Below are 22,276 nucleotides of genomic sequence, written 5' to 3'. Positions count from 1 at the left end.
CGGGCGGGCGGGCGGCAGCTCGGGAGCGGGCCGGGGGCTCAGGCGCGGGCGCGGCCGGCCCGGCGCGGCCTCGGGGGCCCATGGGGCGCGGGGGGCCGGGCCGGTGACGCCGGGGGCCCATGGACGCCCCTGCGGAGTCGCCGCCGCCGGTGATCTACACCATGGAGAACAAGCCCATCGTCACCTGTGAGCGCCGGGCGCGGGCGGGGCGCGGCCGGGCGCGGGGGGGGGCGGCGCGGGCGGGGGCGCGGGCGGGGGCGCGGCCGGGCTCCGACCCGCGCCCCGCCACCCCGGGCTCGCCTCGCCGCGGCCTCCGGCCCGCTGAGGCGGGGCCGCGCGGGCCGGCCCCGGCGACCTCTGACCTTGCCGGGGATGACCTCTGACCCCGGGCCGCGCGCCGCGCCGCGCCGCGTCCCGGGCCCTCGGGGGCGGCCGGGCGGTGACTCGGCGCCGCCGCCGCCGGGGGCAGCCTCGCCCCGCGCGGCCGTGCCCAGCCGTCCGGGGGAGCCCGGGGCGGGCGCGGGCGGCGCGGCCCCGCGGGGCGGCTCCGACGCCCGCCGACCGCCCTCTGTGGGCGCGGGCCCCGGCTGCTCCTCCGCCCAGCGCCCTGGCCGGAGCAGCCCCGCCCCGCCTCGGCTCCCCGCACGGGACGCACACGCAGAATAACTGCTTCCCAGCTGCAGAAGCGAGCGAGCCGTCCGGCTTCCAGAGTGTAACTTCAGAGTTCTTTCGGAAGCGGGGAGCGCGGGGGGAAGCGCTCCGGTGTGGGCTGACCTTCCCGTGACTCGGGGAGCAGGCACGGGCCACGCTACCTGCCTGCCGGTGTCTTCTTCTAAGTTGCCTTCCTCACCTTGAGAGGAAGCAGGTGCCCAGGCCAGGTAGACTGATGGGCTTCTCCAGGGCTGGTGAGCCCTCCCCGCTTCTTCCTTACTACCCTGTCTTGGGCTGGTTGAATAGACCCACTCCTTGGCCACTCCCTCTTCTCAAGTCTCTGGGCGTTCACAGAGAAGTGGACTGCCTTACTTAAGTTGGGATGCTTGCATGGTTCAGCAGTAATGGGCTCTTTTCTTCTCCCCAAATTGCGCGTGTGTAATGGGATTTGAACTCAGGGCCTCAAACTCTTGTTTGGCTTTTCCTGCTCCAAGCTGGTATTCTACCACTTGAGCCATACCTCCACTTCTGCCTTTTTGGTGCCAATTGGAGGTAAGAGTCTCATGGACTGTCTCGCCTGGGCTGGCTTTGAGCCGTGATTCCCAGATCTCAGCCTTCTGAGTAGCTGGAATCACAGGCGGGGGCCGCTGATGCCAGGGTCCACCAGAACGGGAGCCAAGTGAAAGTCTGGCCAGACTCTGTACCTGCTGGGGGTGGGGGTGGGGGGGGACGGGTATGGCAGAAGCTCAGGTCATGCTTCGATTTGTTGTTGTTGTTGTTTTTTTTTTTTTTTTTTTTTTTGGCCAGTCCTGGGCCTTGGACTCAGGGCCTGAGCACTGTCCCTGGCTTCTTCCTGCTCAAGGCTAGCACTCTGCCACTTGAGCCACAGCGCCGCTTCTGGCCGTTTTCTGTATATGTGGTGCTGGGGAATCGAACCTAGGGCCTCGTGTATCCGAGGCAGGCACTCTTGCCACTAGGCTATATCCCCAGCCCCTGTTGTTGTTGTTTTTTTTTTTTTTAAATTTCATTTTTCATTTCCTCATTTCATCTAGAGTGATGTCTGGGCTGGGTTATCCTCAAAGAAAACTGTTGTTGGGTTTTTTTTTTTTTGCCAGTCCTGGGGCTTGAACTCAGGGCCTGAGCACCGTCCCTGGCTTCTTTCTGCTCAAGGCTAGCACTCTACCACTTGAGCCACAGCGCCTCTTCCAGCTTTTTCTATCTATGTGGTGCTGAGGAATCGAACCCAGGGCTTCATGTGTACGAAATGAGCACTTTACCACTAGGCCATATTCCCAGCCCCTCATGCTTGGATTTGATAACTCCTAGATCCCGGGGAATTTTCTTCAAAAGTGCTGTGCCCAGAGTTCTAGTGTTGGGTGAATATCCATTGCTTGTAGGGGCACCCACGTATGTAGCTATATTTCCTACCCCTTAATTTAGGAATAGTGTCCGTAGGCATTTATCCTTTCCAAGGATGAAGCTCTGAGCGGTGTTGGATTCGGCTGTGACCAGCAGACTTTGTTGTCCTGGTAGTGAGTGTTAGAGACGTTTAATGCTTAGTTTCGTTGGTGTGTGCGTGACAGCTACAGAGCGCCCCATCCCTTCCTGGGACCTGTGAGAGTGGTACATGGTGGAGGTTTGCTCCTGCGGCAGCAGGATGAGAAGCTGTACAGACGATGACGCTGTCTTGGAAGGTGCAACCTTTCATTCCGTGGAGTTTGAGGAAAGACCATGCCTTCAGTTGCAAGTGCAAAAGGGACACGTTTAAAAGGAAAGGTGTGTGTGTGTGTGTGTGTTTGCGTGCACATGTGCGGGTTTGGAAAGTCTGACTTCATAGTTCATGCCTGAGAACATATCTTTTTGCGACTCGGAGGCTCGACCTCTGGTGAGCGCTTGTCCTGGTTTTGCTTCAGTCTTTACTGTGTCCCTGTTCGCTGCATATGCTTTGAAAGAGAAGAAAGTGTGAGCAGGGCAGAGGTAGTAGGAAAATGCTTGAAAAAGTTCACAGAGAAACCCCGAACCCCCTCCTCCCCCAATTTCCACATTCAGCAGCACTTTTTTTTTTTTTCCAGTTTGTTACTCCTGGGGCTTGAATCCTGAGTTTATTTGCCTAATGCTAGTAGTGTTCCATCTACCACTTTGAGTCATAGCCCCCCTTCCGTTTTTTTTTGTGTGTGTGTGTGTGTTTTATTGGAGATAAGAGTCTCATGGACTTTTCTGCCTTGGCTGGCTTCAGACTTCAATTCTCAGATCTCAGCTTCCCGAGCCACCAGTGTCTGGCTGTAGTACTTCTGTTAAAAATGTTTCCCACCTTATTTGTAACATTCTTACTTTGACCCCCTTGAGTACTTACCCAGTTACTAAATTCTTAAAGGGACTGGGTTCATTTAAAACGGAAACAGTTTGTCACTGGTTTTCAATGAAAACTCATTGTCACCAGTTCTTTCCATAGAATTAGAACATTGGTTTTCTTGGAATTAAACTGTGTTTCAACCCTTTTAAGAAACGCATGGTTTCGATACATTTAAGAATATGATATTAACACGTGCATGTGTGTAGTAACATACATTACTACATGATATTAATGAAGTTCCCAGAGGTTCAAGGTAAATTGCTGCTTAAAAGTCTTGCTGAATTATTTTAATGTTTCCAAGCTACCTGAAAGCTACCTAACAGAGCTCAGAGTGAGAAGAATTCCTGAATTTTGAATTGCTACTGGGCTCTGGTGAAAGGAAATGACCCAAGTGGTTGGAACTATGAGCCTGAGGACTAGTCTCAGCGTCCAGGGCTCTCAGCTGAGCAGCTGGTAAAATTGTTGGAGTTGGGGATGGATCATCTAACCAGAGAAATTTAAATACCTTTCCCTATCATTTATTAATCATGAAAAATGCTCAATGAAACTGAAAGCAAATCCAGCGTAGCCATTTGATGTGCAGTTAGATTTTAGCTTAGACCCTCCCCACCTTCCAGCAGTCACTTCTTTGTTCCAGAATGAAGAGTTGGGTTTACGCAAGGACAGGCGTGTTCCTTTTTCCCAGTCCAGTTCGGCAGAGACAGCTAACGTCAGTCCACTTGGTGTCGCCTAGCAGACTGTCAGTGTGCAATTCTGTTTGTCCAGAGAATTGCCTCACTGGTTACTTTTCATGTGCTTGTTTCAGGGTATAAGCTGGTGTTCTAAGCTTTGAAAGGAGGAACAGGCAGTAGAAATGAGCAGATCTGTAAAGCTTTGTACTGGGTTGGAGTTGGGATTTTCTCCGGAAGGTTAAAGTTTCTAAAACTTGCATGCTGTGATTTTCTACCAAGTCTGAAAACAAGGCACTTAGGATGTAGGCAAATAATTCCTTTTATTAGCAGCAACATAGCTTTAAGTGTGCGTGTGCGTGCGTGTGTGTGTGCGTGTGTGTGTGTGTGTGTGTGTTAGTAAACAGGAACGCATGGTTTGGCTCATCTTGAGTTCTCAAGCCAGCAGCCAGCAGTCACTGAGCAGGGGGTGGAAGCCTCCTCCTGCTGAGGCCTAGGTTGCTGCAGAGTGTGTTGGGGGAGGGAGCAGGAGGAAGTGGAGGAGGCACCATGGCATGTGTTGTTGTGGCTTTACAGGTCTGTCATGTCTGCCTGAGTTGGTCACCTAGTCCGTGTCAGCTCGCAGGTCCTCAGCTGTGATACTGGTTGACATGGAGTTAAAAGAATGAATATGTGCAAGAGTAGTTAGCTTCTAAGAAGAGATACTTTTATTTGTTCATGGTGCCTTTAATCTCAGTGAATTTTCTGGGTACCACTAGGCTAAAAGGAAGACCTAATAATTCCATTTACTAAACATTTACGTCCTAGTGACTTATCAAGTCTTTTGTCTAACAGTTGCTCTCAGTTTGATACCAGGAAGCTTTGTTGCCACCGGGCAGTGTCTTCACAGGGGTGGCAGGATTCTACATTTTTTTTTTTTTTTTGCCAGTCCTGGGGCTTGGACTCAGGGCCTGAGCACTGTCCCTGGCCACTTTTTGCTCTGCCACTTGAGCCACAGTGCCACTTCTGGTCATTTTCTGTCTATGTGGTGCTGGGGAATCGAACCCGGGGCTTCATGTATAAGAGGCGAGCACTCTACCACTAGGCCATATTCCCAGCCAGGATTTTACATTTGCATCGGTCCTTATAAGGAGCACCATCCTAAACTCCCAGGGGTCACCCAGTTCCATGCCCCCCACACAGGCAGGAGAGTGGGAGACTGATCAGTTCTGGCCTTTTCTCCTTCTGTCCCTCCTTTTCTGTCTGTCGGCTTGCTAGTCTGGTGATATGTTGCCTGTATCTGCTGTGTGCTTTGCCAGTTTGCTCACAGTGCACATTGTCAGTCTGCTCACAGTGTGTCTTGTCAGTCTGCTCACAGTACTGTCAGTCTGCTTACAGTGTCTTATCAGTCTGCTCACAGTGTTCAGTGTCAGTCTGCTCACAATATCTTGTCAATCTGCTCACAGTGTACATTGTCGGTCTGCTCGGTGTCTTGTCAGTCTGCACACAGTGTTCTCAGTCTGCTCACAGTGTGCGCTGTCAGTCTGCTCACAGTGTGCGCTGTCAGTCTGCTCACAGTGTGCCTTGTCAGTCTGCTCACAGTGTGCCTTGTCAGTCTGCTCACAGTGTGCCTTGTCAGTCTGCTCACAGTGTGCCTTGTCAGTCTGCTCACAGTGTGCCTTGTCAGTCTGCTCACAGTGTGCCTTGTCAGTCTGCTCACAGTGTGCCTTGTCAGTCTGCTCACAGTGTGCCTTGTCAGTCTGCTCACAGTGTGCCTTGTCAATCTGCTCACAGTGTTGTCAGTCTGCTCACAGTGTGCATTGTCAGTTTGCTCACAGTGTGTCTTGTCAATCTGCTCACAGTGTGTCTTGTCAGTCTGCTTACAGTGTGCGTTGTCAGTCTGCTCAGTGTGCATTGTCAATCTGCTCACAGTACTTTGGCTTTGGAGAACCTTTGTTGGTAAATTACAGATGGATGACCGTGTAATTGTTGGTGATCTTCCCCCCTCTTGGACCTGATGTCCAGGCTCTCAGCAAGTATTACCTTGCTTATCTTCGAAGCGTATCTACTGTCCAGCCGCTCTCCCTGCATCTCCCCATCTCAGCCCCTCTGTCCTGGGATGAGCGTTGCGGAGCCTTTTAGCTGGCCTGTCACCAGAGGAGTCACAGCCGGCCGGTCCTCAGCTCGGGCTCCAGTGGCCACCTCCTTCCCAGAATGACCTTCAGGCCAACATAGAAACCAACATAGAAAGAAGACCCTTCCGAGACCCTCCACGATACCCGGCCCCCCGTGCCATCTCTGGTCCCCTGTCCTGGATCCCCTGTGCTCCCCTCTGGCCTTTGTCCCTAGCTTCCCTGCCCACCTGAGATGTAACAGCTCCCTGCCTGCCTCCTGGCACCTGCTCCCATGCCAGCAAGCCCCCCAGCGGGTGGGTCTGGGATGCTCGGCCTCCCTTCACACACGCATTCTTGGCTCAGTCCCCCGACATAAGTATTTGTCTTGTTTTTGTTTAGCATCTTTCTTCACAGTTAGGGTTAAAATATAAGGGTGGTAATTGCAGGATGTTATTTCTGTGTCCACGGCTGTGTTCCTGTCACCCAGAACAGTGCTTGGTGACTAGTGGGTGCTGAGTGTTTGTGGAGTGGGCATTTCTCCTAAGAGTATCTGTGCCCATTGTGCATGGCTTCGTACGGCGCCTCCCCAAGATAGAGATGGCTTGGAGAGTTCGCATCTGGGACTCCAACTTGTTTTCAGGTAATTGGAGCATTCTTAGCACTTTTTTGTTGTTGTTTTCGTTGGCTGTGGGGCTTGAACTCTGGGCCTGGACACTGTCCCTGAGCTCTTCAGCTCAAGGCTAGCACTCTACCACTTGAACCACAGCGCCGCTTCCAGTTTTCTCTGGTGGCTAATTGGTAAGAGTCTGTCTTTCCTGCCTGGGCTGGCTTTGAACCACGATCCTCATGTCTCAGCCTTTTGAGTAGCTAGGGTTACAGGCGCGAGCCACTGGTGCTCGGCATCATTCTTAGCTTTTTGGCACAGGCACATTTGTGGATTTTCCATTTGTACTTTTTTTTTTTTTTTTGCCAGTCTTGGGGTTTGAACTCTGGCCCTGAGCACTGTCCCTGGCTTCTTTTTGCTCAAGGCTAGCATTCTGCCACTTGAGCCACTGCACCACTTCCGGCTTTTTCTGGTTATGTGGTGCTGAGGAGTTAAACCCAGGGCTTCGTGCACGCGAGGCAGGCACTCTACCATTAAGCCACCTTCCCAGCCCCCGTTTGTGCTTCTCCAGTGGAGGACTGCATGTTGATTCAGTGAGGAAATGACGCGGCTGCTGCACTGGGGACCATGTTTGGAAGTGTGCACGCAGTTAGGGTCTCTTTATGCAGGGCAGTGGACACGGAGCCGGACAGCCAGACCAGGGCGCGTGTGGCCACGGCCCCGGTTCCGAGGGGGCCTCGTGTGGCGGTCAGAGGGGAGAGAGCGGTGTCTGGTTTGAGATGAGCCCCCAGAAGACATACTTTGCCTCCACAAAGCGGACTGCAAACCTTACAAAGGTGGGACCAGAGCAGAAGTGCACCGCGTGCGGTGCGGCACCTGGATGGAGGGTTGGGGGTCAGGAGGTGAGAGCGCTTTACCTGGCAGGTCACCCCGGCGAAGCCGCCTCCCGCCCTCCACCGCACAGGGCTGTGAGAACAACGAAACAGCTAGCGCGGTAGGAAAGCACCCCAGCACAGACCTCCTCGTCGTTACTTTAAATAATTTTATTGAGCTTTGGTCTACGGGCTGTGTACAGGCTGTGCACAGGCTGTGTACAGGCTGTGTAGGAGTGACCGTGAACCTCTGGAGTTGTAGGTCATTATGCAGTTCACTTGTGGGCCATTTTCCTGCCTGCCTGCCAGTCCCCGTGTGCTCGTAGCTCTCGTCCCCGCTCCCACCCCAGCCCCAGGCAGCCTGCCCTGTGCGTGCTTTCTGTGTCTATAAATGTGCGTTTTCTAGACATTTTGTGTAAATGACTCACGTCGTATGCAGCCGTGTGTACTAGGTCCGCCCACACCGCGTTCCCTTAGGGATCTAGTCACCAGCCATTGGACGTTAGGGTTGCTGCATGTTTGTCTCTTGTGAAGAGTGCTGCCACAGCACTGGCCTGCGTGCGTGTGTGTGCGTGTGTGGTGTGTGTGTGTGTGTGTTCCTGTGTGTTCTTGTTAGTCACGGGAGGGCCTTGAGAATGGCTGTGTCACTTGGGAAGCGTAGGATAGGTTTGCTTTTTAGGAACCGATACGTTCATCTCCAGGGGCTTTGCTGCCAGCCCCTCCCTGCCGCGCGCAGGCGCCCTGTGCCCTCCCTGCCGCGCGCAGGGGCCCTCCCTGCCCTTGCTGCCGCGCGCAGGCGCCCTGTGCCCTCCCTGCCGCGCGCAGGCGCCCTGTGCCCTGCTGCTCACTCATAGCTTGGCTGTCTTTTCCACTGGAGCTCTCTTGTGCAGACGGTGGAGCCTGATTTTAGTTATTTGCATTTCCCAAAAGACTAGTGATAGCCTTTTCACCTGTTCTTCTCTTCTTTTTTTTTTTTTTTTTTTGGCCAGTCCTGGGCCTTGGACTCAGGGCCTGAGCACTGTCCCTGGCTTCTTTTTGCTCAAGGCTAGCACTTAGCACTCTGTCACTTGAGTCACAGCGCCACTTCTGGCCATTTTCTGTATATGTGGTGCTGGGGAATCGAACCCAGGGCTTCATGTATACGAGGCAAGCGCTCTTGCCACTAGGCTATATCCCCAGCCTCTGTTCTTCTCTTCTTACCAGAAGATTACTTTAGTTTTTTATTAGAAGTACTTTTTTTTTTTGAGTCAATGTCTTGCTGATAGCCTAGGCTGGCCTTGAACTTTGAACCTCCTGCTTGAGCCTCCAGGTACTGAGATGATACTGGAAAGTGACACTATATCATCATCTCCTGCTCTTCTCCTCCTCTTCTCCTCCTCCTCCTCCTCCCCTCCCCACCCCGCTCCTGCTCTTCCTCTTCCTCCTACTTTTGTCAATGGTGGGTCTTGAACTTGGGACCTGGTTGCTGTCCCTGAGCCCTTTTTGCCCAAGGCTAGTGCTCTTATCTGCCTGGGTTGGCTTTGAACTGTGATCCTCAGATCTCAGCCTCTTGAGTAGCTAGGATTACAGGTGTGAACCTCCAGCACCTGACTGTGCTTATTTGAAAAGTTAGGTCCTCAGTAGTGTTTGTACCTGAGCCAGCTCAGACTGCAAATCCTCCTACTTCTGCTTCCTAAGCAAACCCTTTTAATTTTGATGAAATCTAATTATGATTTTTTTCTTAGAGATTGTATTTTTAATACAGTACATAAAAACTTTGTCTAGCCCACTTAGTCATAGTTGTTTTATTGTGCATATACCTATGCTATTGAAGTTATTCTTATATATTGTTGATAATTTAACTACTTCTGCATTACCTGCTCATTAAAAAATTGTTTTTTGTGTGTTTGAGCTAGTTCTGGAGCTGGAATTGTGGACTTAGGCTCTATCCCTGAGCTTCTTCTGCTCAAGGTTGTTGCTCTGCTACTTGAGCCACAGCTCTTCTTCCAGTTTTTTTGGTAGTTTATTGGAGATTAGAGTCTCATGGACTTTTCTGCCTGAGCTGGCTTTGAACCGTGTTCCTCAGATCTCAGCTTCCTGAGTAGCTAGGATTACAGGCATGAGCCACTGGCGCCTGACTTTGTCCATTTACTTTTTTTTTTTTTTTTTTTTTGGCCAGTCCTGGGCCTTGGACTCAGGGCCTGAGCACTGTCCCTGGCTTCTTCCCGCTCAAGGCTAGCACTCTGCCACCTGAGCCACAGCACCCCTTCTGGCCGTTTTCCATATATGTGGTGCTGGGGAATTGAACCGAGAGCTTCATGTGTAGGAGGCAAGCACTCTTGCCACTAGGCCATATTCCCAGCCTGTCCATTTACTTTTAAAACTCATTTTTACTGTATTTAAGATTGAACCCAGGGCCTTGACCAGAGCCCTTGCAAGATTCTGCCACTTGTCTCTACCTGTTCATTTGGCAAAGCCCAAAACCTGTCTAAAAGATAAATTGAAACAAATAGCACTAGGGAAAACAAAAAGCACTTCTAATTTTCCACTTTAAACCCCCTACATTATTTACCTAGGGCTTTCACAACAAAACCACAAGTTGGGCAGCTATAAATAACAGAAAATTGGGCTGTGTATGCTATCATAAGCCTGTAATTTTAGCTACTTAGGAGGTAGAGATAGAAGGATTGAGGCTCAAGGGCAGCCCGGCAATAGAGTTACTGAGATCCTATCTCAAAAAACAAGTCAGGCTTATGATAGTATACCTCTGTGGTCCCAACAAGTCAGGAGGTGGAAGTAGGAAGGAGGGTTGAACCTCCAAGCCTGGCTGTAGCCAGAATGGCAGCATTGTGAAAAGACACTAAATAGAAAAGCTCTGGGGGTATGACTCAAGCAGAAGAGTGTTTTCCTACCAAGCCTGAGGTCCTGAGTTCAAGCACCTGTTCCACCAAGAAAACAGACAACCAAAGATTGTTTTCTCACAGTTTTAGAGGCAGAAGTCTGAAGTCAGCCTGCCAGCAGGGCCACGCTCCCTCCCCCATTCCTTCCTTCCTTCCTCCTTCCCTTCCCTCCTTGCTCCTTGCTCCTTCCCTTCCTTCCCTCCCTTCCCTCCCTTCCCTCCCTCCCTTCCCTCCCTTCCCTCCCTTCCCTCCTTCCCTCCCTTCCCTCCCTCCTCCCTCCCTTCCCTCCCTTCCCTCCCTTCCCTTCCCTTCCCTTCCCTCCCTCCCCTCCCTCCCTCCCTCCCTTCCCTCCTTTGCTCTGTAGCTCCTGGCAGCCCTGAGCAGGCATCTTGCACTTCTGAGGACACTTGTCATTGGATTTAGGCCTGTCTGGATAATCTCTGTGGCTGCATCTTGAGATCCTAAGCTTATTTTAGCTACAAAGACCCTTCCCTAAATAAGGTCACATTCATCCTTCCTAATTCTGTTTTCTCTCCATTCAGAGGCTCGTCTTGCTGCATGCTGGGCTTCTGGGCCCTCTTGCTCTTAACCTGGAAGCAATCTGCTTCTTTCTGTCTTCCTCACAATCCTGATTGCCACCCCCCCCACCCCCCCCGGCCTTCACCAGCAGATTGGATTAGGGCCGGCCTCATTTTTAACTTCTTCGTCTCATCAACCTCAAAGATTATCTTCAAATACAGTTAAGTTCTGAGATGTGTGACAATTCATTGGCGGACCCTACTGGGTCCATATTGGGAACGAGGCAGGTAGGTAGCTCCTTTGTATGTCAGATGAATCTGCTGGGCAGATTTATTGTTTGACCTATAAGGTGAAAGGTTAGTCATGACAATATAAGCATTGCTCCCCCCTCCCTCCCTCCCTCCCTCTCTCTCTCCCTCTCTCTTTCCTTTTTGGTCCAGTACTGGGGCTTGAACTCAGGATGAGTACACGCTCTCCTTTAGCTTTTTCTCTGAAAGATGGCTCTACTGCTAGAGCCACACCTGCACTTCCAGCTTTCTGTTGGTTAATGGAGGTAAGAGTTTCATGGATTTTCCTCCTGGACTGGTTTTGAACTGTGATCTTCAGATCTCAGCTTCTGGAATAGCTACGATTACAGGTTGTGAGCCACCAGTGCCCAGCTAAGGTCGCTATTTTCTATTCTGGGTAGACAGGCTACTGCTCCAGACCTGAAAGATTTTCTTTGTAGATTCTAAGGTGACTGTCAAGTAAATGAGCATAAGAAGTGATAAGTTAAAAGTTAACAGAAAGGGGCTGGGATGTAGCTCAGTGGCAAAGCGCTTGCCTACTAGCAAGGGCAACGTCCTGGGTTCAATCCCCAGTACCAAAAAAGAAAAGACAAAAAAAATACAGTTAAAAAAAAGTTAACAGGGCTGGGAATATGGCCTAGTGGTAGAGTGCTTGCCTCGTATACATGAAGCTCTGGGTTCGATTCCCCAGTACCACATATATAGAAAATGGCCAGAAGTGGCACTGTGGCTCAAGTGGCAGAGTGCTAGCTCAGGCCCTGAGTCCAAGGCCCAGGACTGGCAAAAAAAAAGCTAACAGAAAGCAGCTTAAACTGCTGTCAGGCCTTGTTTAGGGTTGCATTTGGGCCCTGGCCCTGTTGGGATGCTGCTCTTAACACCCCCCCCCCCCCATCACCTGCTCAGAGGTGGGGCGGGACTGTGGTCCCGCAGTCAAGATCCCAGTGCCATCCCTAACCACCACCCCAATGCCTGGAAATGTCATTGCTCTCCCCAGGGGCTCCATATCAATGCATAATTTTGGGAGTTTTTTTTTTTTTTTTTTTTTAGGTTCACAATCGCAAAATAAGCAATTGTGTTAATGGTCTACATCAATTCCCAATGTCTCCTTTAAGATCAATATAAAAGCAATTAGGAAAATGACTTTCCTTTAAGAGAACCTCTGAGTATAACAGTTCTAGCCATCTGCATTAAAAGGTTCTTTTTTAGTTTAAGTATAATATGGTTTTGTTATTTCAGGAGAATGGAATGGATTTTTCAGTTATTAAAGCTAGGATGAGCGAGCCAGTGAGAAGCTGTGACGCCCCGGCTCTGTCCACGGCTCTGCACGCTCCCCTGGCTGCCCTCCATCACCGGCTTGGGGGTGTCCTGTGTGTGTGCACCCCTGAGGGTCTGGGGAGGACTTTGCGCCTCCTCCTGCGGTGGGCACACACTGGCTCTGGCTGGCACTGGGTGAACTTGGTGTCAAGCTCACTGCTCTGCACAGTGAGGGCTGGCTCTGTGGTGACATTTTGCTGAGTGGTGAATTCTCTTAAGACTGTTAACTTTATACATCTCGGAGCCAGTTTTGCCTGTTTTCCTCGCATAATGCTCTGACTGGATTTCTCCTCATTCCTGTTATAGGCGCTGGAGATCACAACTTATTTACCTCTATTTACCCACCACTTTCCCAGCAGCTTCCAAGGGAGCCCATGGAGTGGAGAAGGTAAGATGCCATGCTGTAGCCCCCTTAGGTTCCAGAGGTCCCACTGAGGCAGGGGGGCAGTGCGGGTCAAAGGACCTGGGCTCAGGTTGTAAGGAACAGCAGCACAGAAATAAAAAAGGGGACAAAGGAGGGAAAGCGCACAGAAACGATGGACGAAGGGCGAACAAATGCAGTAGTGACACTCGCTAGACACTGTTGAAAATGAACTCTACGACTGGGGGTCGGGGCTCAGGCGGGAAACACCTGGGAGAAAACGAGGGGAGAGATGACACTGTTCAAACAGAAATGCACTCATTACCTGACTATGTAACTGCAACCCCTCTGTACATCACCTTTCTTTTTTCTTTGTTTTCTCAGTTTGTCGTAGGGCTTGAACTCTGGGTCTGGGCACTGTCCCTGAGCTCTTCAGCTCAAGGCTAGCACTCTGTCACTTGAGCCACAGTGCCACTTCTGGTTTTCTAATGGCTAATTGGAGATAAGAATCTCACTAACTTTCCTGCCCGGGCTGGCTTTGAACTGTGATCCTTCTATCTCAGCCTCCTGAGTAGCTAGGATTACTAGGATTACGGCGCTTCGCTGTACATCACCTTTACAAAAACAATACAAATTCTTTTGAAAAAAGAATGAAATGGCTTTTCCTAACCTACAAGTCTTGTTCTTTCATGTATTTATTTATTTATTGTTTGTGGTACTGGTGAAGGATGGAGCCCAAGGCCTTGCTTGTATACTAGGCAAGTGCTCTTCCCCTGCGTCAAATCTCCAGCCCTGGGAAGAACCCTTTTTCCCTTCCCTTTGGAGTACTTTCACTAAGATGGGATGCTCTTGTGGAGAATGTTTGACTTTTGACTTGTCAGTACAAGTGGAAAACATTTTAGTTCTAGTCAGAGTGTATACAGTTTCTTGTTCTTAGGCATGTCCATCTACATACTCTGATTCTTGTGGTGTCTGCGGACACTTCTCCAGGCTTCTCTAGTCAATGTAGTCTGTTACAGTGCATGGTTACAGTGTCTTACAAGGCAATCGATCAATTGTTAACATTTAATATGAGTACAGGATGTGTGAAAGATACTCTTTGAGAAAACTGTTTAATACCCAAGGAGGCCCAGTGCTGTGAAGGGGAGAAAACAGTTGACTAAATGGAAGGATTTAATACCCAAAGAAGCAGACTGATCTGTAAAGGATTTCAAGTGAGTGGGTATTAGCTAAGCATTCAGAAAGAGAAAAAAAGAGTAGAAACACAGGGATGAACGTTACGAGGAAGGAAAGAAAGATAGAGCACCTATTTTGATTTAACACATGTATTCACGCCTTTGCCTTCCTAGAGCCTTGCCACGTGGGAGTAGAGACCTGGCTGAAATAATGTATGAGCATGGGGCTGTGACCTTTTTTTTTTTTTCTAGGTGGTGCTTAAACTCGGCCTGGGCACCGCCCTTGAGCTCTTTTTGCTCAAGACTAGCTAGCACTCTTATCATTTTGAGCCACAGCTCCATTTCCAGTTTTGTGGTGGTTAATTGGAGATAAGAATCTCATAGACTTTCCTGCCTGGGTGGGCTTTGAACTGTGCTCCTCAGACCTCAGCCTCCCGAGTGGCTAGGGTTACTGGTGTGAGCCACTGTGCCCGGCCTGTGGCCCATTTTTAATGCTGTAATGGGAATGCCGCCAGCGAGGCCTCAGCCCAGGCTGGCTTTAGACCTAATCCTCCTACCCCTGCCTCCGAGTACCTGGTTTACAGGCAGATACCACCACTCGTGGCTACCATTTATGTTGTAGCAGTCTATCAGACAGGACTTTAGATGAGCTGTGTGCATGTGGTGTAAAAGTCACTTCTTTCTTATGTTGAGGAAAAAAGAAAGGCCTGTTGTTTTTCATCAGATAATTCTGCTTTCTGGATTATAGATTATCTCCAGAGCACTCGTGCTCTCACAAGTGTAGATACCTTAAAGCTGCACTGTTGATGTGTGGGCGGGGGACACCCTCGTTTCATCTAGAGTGATGTCTGGGCTGGGTTATCCTCAAAGAAAACTTTTTGTTGTTGTTGTTGTTTTGCCAGTCCTGGGGCCTGAGCACTGTCCCTGGCTTTTTTGCACAAGGCTAGCACTCTACCACTTGAGCCACAGCACCACTTCTGGCATTTTCTATACATGTGGGGCTGAGGAATCAAACCCAGGGCTTCATGTATGCGAGGTGAGCACTCTACCACTAGGCCACATTCCCAGCCCAAGAAAACTGTTGTTGAGGTCTGTGGCAGCCTTGGACAGGTTGAACGCTTGCATAAGCATGTCATTATGTACATGTTCTGGAGTGAAGTAAAAGGTTTTTTTTTGTTTGTTTTGTTTTTTGTTTTGCCAGTCCTGGGGTTTGGGCTTAGGACCTGAGCACTGTCCCTGGCTTCTTTTTACTCAAGGCTAGCACTATGCCACTTCTAGCCTTTTCAGTTTATATAGTGCTGAGGAATTGAACCCAGGGCTTCTTCATGCATGCAAGGCGAGCACGCTACCACTAAGCCACATTCCCAGCCCAGAAGTGAGAGGTTTTTATGAGAGGAAACCTTGATATCGAAGTGTGAGCTGTGTCCCAAATAATTCAAACAAGTGTTTGGACTGTTGGTCAATATTCTATGCATAGATCTGATTAAATTTTGAGTTGTCACATCTCCCTCCCCCTTTTCTGCTTTACATTGTTTAGTGGTTTCCTCAGTGACTTTAAAAAAAACTTGCTTATAGGTCTTATGGCCGGGCTCCAAAGATGATTCATCTAGAGTCGAACTTTGTTCAATTCAAAGAGGAGCTGCTGCCCAAAGAGGGAAACAAGGCTCTGCTCACGTTCCCCTTCCTGCACATCTACTGGACGGAGTGCTGTGTAAGTATCCCGCGGTTCTCACTCAGTCTGATGAGGCTGCTTGGTCCAGGTTTTGTGGAGACAAGCACAGCCTTTAGGTGGCTGCGGGCTGTGCTTGGGCTGCATTCTTGTGTACTCTAGCGGGGCCCTTGTGTGTTTCTGCTGTGCTCAGGCCGGGATACTCATGGAGATTTCTGAATACCTCTGAGTCTTGAGAGCCTGGGGGCCCAAGTTTGATCAGCTCAAGCTTGTCCCATCCTGTTTTCCTGACTCCTTCCCCATCCCAGCACCCACTGGACTTGTCCTCATCATCTTTCCCGCCGGGCTGTGGGTTCCTGCTCTGTCCTCATTCCCGGTGCCTGCGCACGAAGCTCCCAGAGCCTGAGGAGCCTTGGAGCCAGACCTTTTGCTTTGTGCTATGTGTTCATGAACCCAGCCACTGCCTCCTTGACTAATAAAAAATATCTGCAATATCCATGTCACACAAATCACCTCCAGTGGGACGTTTTAGCCGTTGTCCGAGGCTGCAGATACGGTTGCTGGGGTTTTAATGAGAGAGGATGCGGGAGGCCTGTGGCTGGCTTCCTTTCGCTTCCCTGTGTACTGGTTTCTGGGGTACAGGAGGGTGAAGACTGGAGAGCACATGAGACCTGCACCAGAGGTCCGTGGAGGTGTTGGGCACCTAGAGGTTTTACTGAGGACGGTCACTGGTGTCTACCAAGGAGGGCCACCCTGTGAGGCCCCCCAGAACTGCAGAGGAGACTGGGGTTCAGTGTAAGCCAAGGGAGAGGTCCGGGAAGGCTCTCCGTGGTCCCCTTTCCCAGTGGACATCTATGGTCCAGATGGGCCAGGGGCCGTTGCCCGGGCGGGGCGCTGGCCCAGGCCTGCTGGGTGGGCGCCTCCCTCACCACCCCTCCCTTGGGTGTCAGCTGTGCGTGCAGGCCTTAACTGGCTCACACTGTTTGCACTAGCAACATTTTCGAGTGAAATGTATAATTTACAAAGATGACATTTAGATGGCATATCTTACTGAAGACGCTGTTAGCTAATAAAGATAATGACTGATTGGCACCAATGTTTTCTTTTAATGATTTCTTAACTATGAGTTCTGTTCCATCAGATAGCTTCAGTGGTTTTCTGTGTTGAGGGTCTAGAGGGTCTAATTTTCCTGTCTAAATGAACAGCAAATTGGCCTAACACTATTTTTTGATAGTGTGTCTTTTCCCCCACTTATCAGAAATGTCAACTTTATTTTTGCCAGCCCTGGGGTTTGAACTCTAGGCCTGCGCGCTGTTCCTAAGCTCCTTCTTCTTCTTTTTTGGCTGGTCTTAAAGGCTTGAACTCAGCCTGGGCGCTGTCCCTGAGCCTCTTTTTTTTTTTTTTTTTTTTTTTTTTTTTGCCAGTCCTGGGCCTTGGACTCAGGGCCTGAGCACTGTCCCTGGCTTCTTTTTGCTCAAGGCTAGCACTCTGCCACTTGAGTCACAGCGCCACTTCTGGCCATTTTCTGCATATGTGGTGCTAGGGAATTGAACCCAGGGCTTCATGTATACGAGGCAAGCACTCTTGCCACTAGGTTATATCCCCAGCCCCCCTGAGCCTCTTTTTGCTCAAGGCTAGCGCTCTACCACTTGAGCCACAGGATCACTTCTGTTTTTTTCTGTTTATGTGGTGCTGAGGAATGGAACCCAGGGCTTCATGCATGCTAGGCAAGCGCTCTATTACTTGGCTACATTCTTGTAGAAATTCCATTTACAAGAGTAAGTCACAAAAAGCAATGCTGGCTCTTCGTGTGAAGCTTGATCTTAAGATTCCAGCCTGCATGGGAGAACCAGCAAGGTTGTCCACCCTGGAGGAGGAAGGGCACGGGATCTGTCCAGCCTGCCCTCGCTCCCTGCCTTAAAACCTGAGAGTGTTGTGCCCTGTCGGTTTGCCTTTCTCCTTCTCCTCTTCTTGGTTGTGTTGGGAGGTGGTGTAGGTGGTCGCTGTCCTTGTCTTGGTTGTGTTGGGAGGTGGTGTAGGTGGTCGCTGTCCTTGTCTTGGTTGTGTTGGGAGGTGGTGTAGCTGGTCACTGTCCTTGTCTTGGTTGTGTTGGGAGGTGGTGTAGGTGGTTGCTGTCCTCCTTTTCTTGGTTGTTGGGAGGTGGTGTAGGTGGTCGCTGTCCTTGTCTTGGTGTGTTGGCAGGTGATGTAGCTGGTTGCTGTCCTCCTTGTCTTGGTTGTGTTGGGAGGCGGTGTAGCTGGTCGCTGTCCTCGTCTTGGTTGTGTTGGGAGGTGGTGTAGCTGGTCGCTGTCCTTGTCTTGGTTGTGTTGGGAGGTGGTGTAGGTGGTCGCTGTCCTTGTCTTGGTTGTTGGGAGGTGGTGTAGGTGGTCGCTGTCCTTGTCTTGGTTGTGTTGGGAGGTGGTGTAGGTGGTCGCTGTCCTTGTCTTGGTTGTTGGGAGGTGGTGTAGCTGGTCGCTATCCTCCTTGTCTTGGTTGTGTTGGCAGGTGGTGTAGCTGGTCGCTATCCTCCTTGTCTTGGTTGTGTTGGGAGGCGGTGTTGCTGGTTGCTGTCCTCCTTGTCTTGGTTGTGTTGGGAGGCGGTGGAGCTGGTTGCTGTCCTCCTTGTCTTGGTTGTGTTGGGAGGCGGTGGAGCTGGTCGCTGTCCTCTGCCATGGCTGGAAGCGGCACTCCCACCTGGCTAGTGCTGTGTGCACTCTCCCGAGTTCTCAGGGTGTGTAGTCTGTCCTTGTCCTCATTTATGTTGGTACTCAGGTCGTCCTCAACTTGACCTCTGTGATACTTTGACATATTTCTTTTCTTGGAGCACTGTGACATGAGGCATCCTTGGTTTGTCTTCTCTTCTCCTGCCTTGGTCCTAGAGTCAGCTGTTTTCCAAGGGGCCCTGCATCCTCTTCCTGGAATAATGTTGAGCAGCCAAGGCATGGCGCAAGGCATGCTCTGTGCTGGAGCGCACTCACTGGCCCCGGCCGAGGGTGTGTGTCCACATGCGTACACACGGCACGTAGGTGTTCATGTCCAGGCCTGTGCACGCACATGTATACACGTGACTCCGGGTCACTTGTGGCTTCCTCCCCGTAGTCGTAGTTCCCATCTCCTGGGGGGAGAAGCTGGCCTGGTGCTCCTCCTCCCAGCTCTGCAGCCCGGTCCCACAGGTGAAGCCCCGCTGCCTCAGTCCCGACCCTGTCTTCCTCACACTGCTGCTCCCATCGCCTCGCTCCATCTCTGGCCATCCCGGAGATCTCTGACACTCCATACCAGCCCCTCAGTCCTCCCTCCTCCAGCCTACACGGTATCTCCCTACCCACTGCCTGGACGGCCTCTCGTGTGGCGGGTGCCTGGGACCTGGTGGGCCCCACCCCACATGGATGTCCTCTGCCCGCCTCCCCTCCAAGGCCTTGACGCCCGCCCCAGGCTGCTGCCTCGTCCTTCCCTGCCGGGCGCCTGGTGTGGTGTCGAGGATGGCTCCCTTCCTTCCGCCTCTGCATGCTCTCCTGAGAGCCTGCGTTGCTCTGGCTGCCCGCAGCTTGTGCCTGGTGGAGTGGCTGTGCTGTCCCTCTCCCCACCCTTTGTGCTCTGGGCGGCGCCTCTCCCAGGGCCGCTCCGGTGTCCCGTCCAGGCACTTGTGGGCGAGGAGGGCGCCTGGTGGCGCTGCAGCGGGCCAAGGCCCTTGTGCGTTTGCACGCGGGCCCTGGGTGTGTGGTTCTTAGGGACCCCTAGCACTCAGCACAGTAAGGCCCTGGCGGCCTCCTCCGGGCGTCGTGCAGGGCACAGGTGAGGTCCCACCGAACATGGCACTTGCAGAACGTTGATTTTCCTAGCAAGCTTTTCATCTCTGTTTGTAAGCAAATGATCATCTACATTAAAACAGGATTAAACATTAGGATAAAAATTGTAAGTGTTGCCCTTCGGACTTTCCTATTTAGTGGTTTAAGCTAAAAAGAGAAACTCAATAACGAGTAAGGTTTTTTGTTGTTGTTTCTTTTGGTTTGTGGGTCAATCAAAGCAGCCTATGTCTATGTGAGTGTTAAGAGTGACAGAAAATCTGGCTGGGAATGTGGCCTAGTGGGAGAGTGCTTGCCTCGTATACATGAAGCCCTGGGTTCGATTCCTCAGCACCACATATATAGAAAAGGCCAGAAGTGGCGCTGTGGCTCAAGTGGCAGAGTGCTAGCCTTGAGCAGGAAGAAGCCAGGGACAGCACTCTGGCCCTGAGTTCAAGCCCTAGGACTGGCAAAATAAAAAATGACTGACACAAAATCTACAGAGCGTAGCAGCAGGACACTGAGGAAGAAAAAGAGGAGAAACTATATATATATATATATATTTCAAAGCTATTTCCCCTAGCTGTTTTTTTATGTGCATGCTTTTGAAATGGTTAAAATACCTTTGTGAGTGTGTGTGTGTATCCATAGACCCGGGACATTTAGGCTAGCTCTCTCTCCCAGAGCCATCATTCAATCTACTGTCATGGTTTTAAACTTTCTAGAGAAAACTGGAGTTAGTATGCTGGTCCATAAACGTGCTGACGGCTCATGTCTGTAATCCCAGGTACTTAACAGGCTGAGATCTGGAGGATTACTGTCTGAAAACAGCCCATGCAGAAAAGACTGATAGACTCTTTTTTGTTTGTTTGTTTGTTGGTTGGTTGGTTGGTTGTGGGGCTTGAACTCTGGGCCTGGGTGCTGTCAGCTTATGGCTAGCTCTCTATACCACTTGAGCCACAGAGCCACTTCCAGTTTTCTGGCAGTTAATTGGAGATAAAGAATCTCAGGGACTTTCCTGCCAGGCTGTCGTTGAACTCCGATCCTCAGATCTCAGCCTCCTGAGTAGCTAGGATTACAGGTGTGAGCAACCGGCACCCAGTGACTAATGGACTCTTCAAAATAACCAGCAGAGGAAACAGAGAACAGGGCTGGAGGCATGGCTCAAGTGGTAGAGTACCTTCTGAGTCTGAGCAAGAACAAGGCCCTGGGTTCAAATGCCAGCACTGGGCGGTGGGGGGAGTGAAGTGACAGCCAAGTGAGTGTCTTCTGCTCACAGAGAGCTCAGGCTGTGGGAGGATGGCCTTGGGTTCCTGAGAGCATCTTCCGAAGCTTGAGGCTGGCACGGGGCAGTGTGCCAGTCCTATGGCATTCAGACACAGAGCCCTGACCAAAGTCCCACCTCGCTTCACGGGCATGTCGCCTGGGTGACTTCTGCAGTTCCTTCTTCACTGGGTGCCCTGTCTGATGCCCTGGGAGCCGGTGGTTGGAGGGGGTGTTGGGATTGGCACTCAGTGCTTCTACTTTTCTCCTTGGGATGCGGCAGCAAGACGGTGCCTGTGCCCTGAAAGGCTCGCAGTACCTTGCCTTCACAGTGACGTCTTTATTTTTAGGATACTGAAGTGTACAAAGCTACAGTAAAAGATGACCTCACCAAGTGGCAGAATGTTCTCAAAGCCCATAGCTCCGTTGACTGGCTAATTGTGGTAGTTGAAAATGATGCCAAGAAGAAAAACAAAACCAACATCCTTCCCCGCACTTCTATTGTGGACAAAATAAGAAATGACTTTTGCAATAAACAGAGTGACAGGTAAGTGTGTCTTAACCCTGCCTTCCTATGGTGATCCAGCTGCTGCTTCGGGCAGCAGTAACCGTGGGCTCAGAAGGCCTGGCGAGTGGCGGGTGCCCTTCCCTGGCCTTGGGTCTCCTAATCTGCAGGCCGGGGACTCCTCGCCGCCGCTGCTCCATGTGCAGTGTGGAAGGAGAGCTCCTGGGCCTGTGACCGGGGAAGGCCACACGGCATTCTTCTGTTTAGCATAACACCCGTTAGAGCTCCTAAGCAAGATGTTGCAGAAATGCCGTTTCATCTCACCCTCGTGGGGCGCATTCTCTCCTCCGTGCCTGAGCTCCTCTGCTCTCTCTGCAGCTCTGCTGGCTCTAGCTGGCCTGCCCGGATCTGATTCCTACATCACTGGTGGCCGGGCTGGAAGTGGAGTTTTCCTCTGCCCCCGGGGACCTGTGCTCAGCCTCAACCCTGTGTGGTGTATCAGGCCATCATTCCCCGGGGTCCCTGTGGGGCAGGTTCTGGATGGAGGATGTCAGTGCCGCCAGGGGGAGCCCCCTGGGGTAGCTGCCCTGCTCCAGGAGGCTCCCCAGGGTAGGAGTGGCCTGGAGCAGGGCAGGAAGGAGCAGCAGCCTGGAGTGCCAGCCAGCCAGGGCCATGCCCCTCCTTTATCACGTGGCCCTTGCCTGTGGCAGTGTCACTCAGTAGAGTGGCAGGTGTGTAGGGGAGGCGCCCTGGGTGGGCCGGCATCTTTTTCATGTCTCACACCATACTGGATGTATCGCAGTGCTCACTTGGTTTATATTGGTTTGCATCAGATATTAGATTGAGGCGATCCTATGCTGGGTGGACTTGTAGAATGTCACTCGGAGATCAAGCACAGGGATCAGGGTGACTAGTTAACAGGGTACTAGATAGTGGGGTAGCCCCTCCCCTGGGGCTTAGGGCTGCGGGGGTATGTTAGAACCTCTGGACCCAAAGCTAGACCAAGAGACTGGAGGCACGCTTTAACCCAGCAAAAGAAATAACTCTTTAGGATTGTAGTAAATGGTGGGGTAAATTTGTAACAAGTTCCAACTAGTCAACAGATTAAAGTTATCATTTTGGTTTTAATTAATTTGCAAAGCTACCTTTTGACAAATGATTTTTATTGTTAACCTAAAAAGCAGTTTAGAGCTGGTGTTGGTGGCTCATGCTTGTAGTCCTAGCTACTCAGGAGGCTGTGACCTGAGGACTGTGGTTTGAATCCAGCCTGGGCAAGACAGT

At 51.2% G+C, this 22,276-nt stretch overlaps 1 protein-coding gene across 1 annotated transcript in view; it reads left to right on the top strand.

Moving 5' to 3' along the window:
- Positions 1 to 22,276, top strand: part of Trappc10 (trafficking protein particle complex subunit 10) — a 61,091-nt gene continuing 38,815 nt past the window's right edge. The window contains 4 exon segments of the mRNA XM_048346159.1: positions 1 to 186; positions 12,547 to 12,628; positions 15,352 to 15,487; positions 20,841 to 21,037. Coding sequence (XP_048202116.1) covers positions 120 to 186; positions 12,547 to 12,628; positions 15,352 to 15,487; positions 20,841 to 21,037 — 482 coding nt within the window. The 5' untranslated portion in view covers positions 1 to 119.

The sequence above is a fragment of the Perognathus longimembris genome, chromosome 5, assembly GCF_023159225.1.
Source record: "Perognathus longimembris pacificus isolate PPM17 chromosome 5, ASM2315922v1, whole genome shotgun sequence".
Taxonomy (NCBI): domain Eukaryota; kingdom Metazoa; phylum Chordata; class Mammalia; order Rodentia; family Heteromyidae; genus Perognathus; species Perognathus longimembris.
Note: the sequence above shows the minus strand (reverse complement) of the source record. Positions and strands in the feature narration are given on the sequence as shown.